General features: G+C 54.6%; 1 protein-coding gene across 1 annotated transcript in view; it reads left to right on the top strand.

Moving 5' to 3' along the window:
• The window catches only part of LOC114028493 (5-hydroxytryptamine receptor 6-like), a 10,753-nt gene extending 9,597 nt beyond the window's left edge, over window positions 1-1,156 (top strand). The window contains exon 3 of the mRNA XM_027842751.1: window positions 731-1,156. Within this exon, the coding sequence (XP_027698552.1) occupies window positions 731-1,156 (426 nt within the window). The remainder of the gene's footprint in view (window positions 1-730) is intronic.
• The last annotated feature ends 1,949 nt before the right edge of the window (window positions 1,157-3,105 follow it).

The raw sequence follows: 3,105 nt of genomic DNA, 5'->3' as shown, positions 1-3,105 counted from the left end.
CCCTTAGAACACTGGATGTCAGAGCTGGGAGGGGCCTTGGAACACAGGATGACAGAACTAGGAGGGGCCTTGGAACACAGAGTGTCAGAGCTGGGAGGGCCCTTAGAACACTGGAAGTCAGAGCTGGGAGGGCACTTAGAACACTGGATGTCAGACCCAGGGAGACCCTTAGAACACAGGATGTCAGAGCTGGGAGGGCCCTTAGAACATAGGATGTCAGAGCTGAGAGGGGCCTTAGAACACTGGATGTCAGACCTAGGGAGACCCTTAGAACACTGGATGTCAGAGCTGGGAGGGGCCTTGGAACACAGAATGTCAGAGCTGGGAGGACCCCTAGAACAGAGAATGTCAGAAGTGGGAGGGGCCTTAGAGAACGTCAAGAGCTGGGAGGGGTCTTAGGACACAGGATGTCTGAGATGGGAGGGATTTTAGAACAACTTCATGGCTGGAAGGTCCCTTTGCAAGCCCCTCATTTTGTGGATGAGGAAGTTAGATGCTTGTTGATTGACTGAAGCCACTTTGTCTCAGAGTTTCAGTTTCCTTATCTGTAAAATGGACATAACAATGACTACCACGCTGGGCTTGGCAGGATCTACAGAGACAAAGTAAGTCAAGTGCTTCTGGAAGCACACAGTGCTGTCCTTCAGAGTCGGTTGTGATCGCTTACCTGGAGGCTGCGCGTGTGCCTCGTGTGCCTCGTGCCCTTGACCTCCTCTCCTGTTCCCTGCAGACCGTGTGTGACTGTATCCCCGAAGTCTTCTTTGATGTCCTCACCTGGCTGGGCTACTGCAACAGCACCATGAACCCCATCATCTACCCGCTCTTCATGAGAGATTTCAAAAGGGCCATGGCCAAGTTCGTGCCGTGTGCCCGGTGGGCCTGGGATCGCAGGACTAGTCTCGTCTCGCTCTCCATGCGAAATTCCCACAGTGGCGCCCCCCAGTTCATCCCCCAGGTGGGCTTCTCCTTGCAGCACAGGATGACCCTCCCTGGAGAGGTGGACTCAGGCGCCTCGGCCCTGCAGGTCGCTGAGCAGCCCCAGGAGGCCGTGCCCGGCCGCTCGCCACCCACGGGCACCGATGCCGTCAGCCTCTTTGACGTGGACCCTGTGGAGCCCGAGCTGAAGCTCTCTGCCCTCAACGCCCCCGTGGACTGAGCCCTGAAGTCAGAGCCTGCTGGGCCTCGCTCTGAGTGGGGATCCGTCCTCGGGCTAGCTGACCAGGGAAGCAGGATCCTCCATTCACCCGCCCTTGACCAGAGCGAGAGGCCGACCCCTTCCATCTCATCTGCGTGCTTTTCCCAGGGCTGGAGCCACATTCCCTGAGACATCCCTCCTCTCCCACCCAGACGTGTTTGTGAGTGTCGTGCCAGAGAACAGCTTGCTCAGGGTGAAGCTAAGCTGAGTCTGGTCTGCCTCGATTGTGTTTTGGGGGGTGGTATGGATCGGGAAGGAGATGTGGGGAAAGCAGGGAACCTCCGGGTTCAGGAGGAGCCAGTGGCCTCTGTCCTCCATAAAAACCCCGTGTGAGGGAAAGAAACAATCCCTGTCCCTGGGAGGTGGTGAGGGCCGGCCAGCCCCGTCCCTGGGAGCTCTCAGTCCTGTGGGGGAGAGTCTTAACTCGGGGTGGGGGAGGGGAACCACAGTCTTTCCTGCCCCGTTGCATGGAGGGAGCCCGCAGTCTAAGGGAGGAGAAAGAACAGAGACTGAATCCCCAGTCAGAGCAAGGCTGGCCCCACTGAGTTCTCCACCTCCACACTGAGTTCAGGACCAGCAGAGGGCATGCGGCTGCAGGAAGCCAAGGGCCAGACACTTCGAAGTTCCATGACAGGGAGACCAATGTCAGTTCTTGTGAAGCTCTGGTAGAGTTTCGGGTGCTATGCATGTGTGCACATGCACGCATGCACGCACACACACACACACACACACACACCCCTACCCCTGTGTGTGCTTGAGGTCAGTGGAGTTCATCTGGATCAAGTGTTAATGAGGGAAGAGTTTTTGGAGTAAGTTTGTCTTCAGCATGTTTGCCAAGGAGGTGACAGCATGGTATGTACTATAGAGTACTAAACTAGGAGTCAAAAGACCTGAGTTCAGATCTTGGCTCCTGCTTCTTCTTAGCTGCATGGAGACACGCTTCTCTAAGCCTCAGTTGTTTCATCTGTAAAATGGGTATAATCATTACTGGCTTTACCTACCTTAAAGGACTGTTGTGCAACTGTGTTTTGCAAACTACAAAGAGCAGGTGAAGGTGAGCCAGTGTTGCTATTGTACTACTTCTTACAGGTGTGAGCTCAGCCAAGAGGTTGGTGTGGGCTTGGCTTGTATTCAGGTGAGGAACAGGGAGGAAAATGCAGAGGGGTGGCAACGAGGGGCCCTTTATTGGGGAAACCTCGGCCCAGGCCCTCTGGGGCTAGGCCCTGCTCTGCTGCTAACTATTGGGGTCACTTAAGGAAAAGTTACTGGGACCCTTGGGATCTCACACCTTTTATCTGTGAAAAGTAGGACCACTAAGACTCGGTCTTCTGTGTTCTAAATTCCCAAGCTCTAATATCCTGTGTTCTGAGGTCTCTCCCAGCCCTCATATTCTTGCTTTCAAATGCCTCCCAGCTCTGACATTGTACATTGTAAGTCTCTTCTCAGCTCTGAAATTCTATGCTCTAAGCTCCTTCTTAGCCCTGATATTCTGTGGCCTAAGATCCCTCTCCATTCTGACATTCTGTGATTCTGAGGGCCCTCCCAGCCCTGACATTCTGTGTTCTAAGGGCCCTCCCAGCTCTGACACTGTGTTCTCAAGCCCCAGTCAGCAATGACATCCTGTGTTCTAAGGCCCTCCCAGCTCTGACGTTCTGTGTTCTAAGGGCCCTTCCAGCTCTGACATCCTGTGTTCTAAAGCCCCTCTCAGCTCTGACATTCTGTGTTCTAAGGATCCTCCCAGCTCTGACATTCTGTGTTCTAAGGGCCCTCCCAGCCCTGATATTCTGTGTTCTAAGGGCCCCCCCAGCCCTGACATTCTGTGTTCTAAGGGCCCCCCCCAGCCCTGACATTCTGTGTTCTAAGGGCCCTCCCAGCCCTGACATCCTGTGTTCTAAGATCCCTTCCCATTT

The sequence above is a fragment of the Vombatus ursinus genome, unplaced genomic scaffold (assembly GCF_900497805.2).
Source record: "Vombatus ursinus unplaced genomic scaffold, bare-nosed wombat genome assembly UNPS02014884.1, whole genome shotgun sequence".
In the NCBI taxonomy this organism is placed as follows: Eukaryota; Metazoa; Chordata; class Mammalia; order Diprotodontia; family Vombatidae; genus Vombatus; species Vombatus ursinus.
The sequence above is the reverse complement of the archived record's forward strand: the minus strand, read 5'-3'. Positions and strand labels throughout refer to the sequence as shown.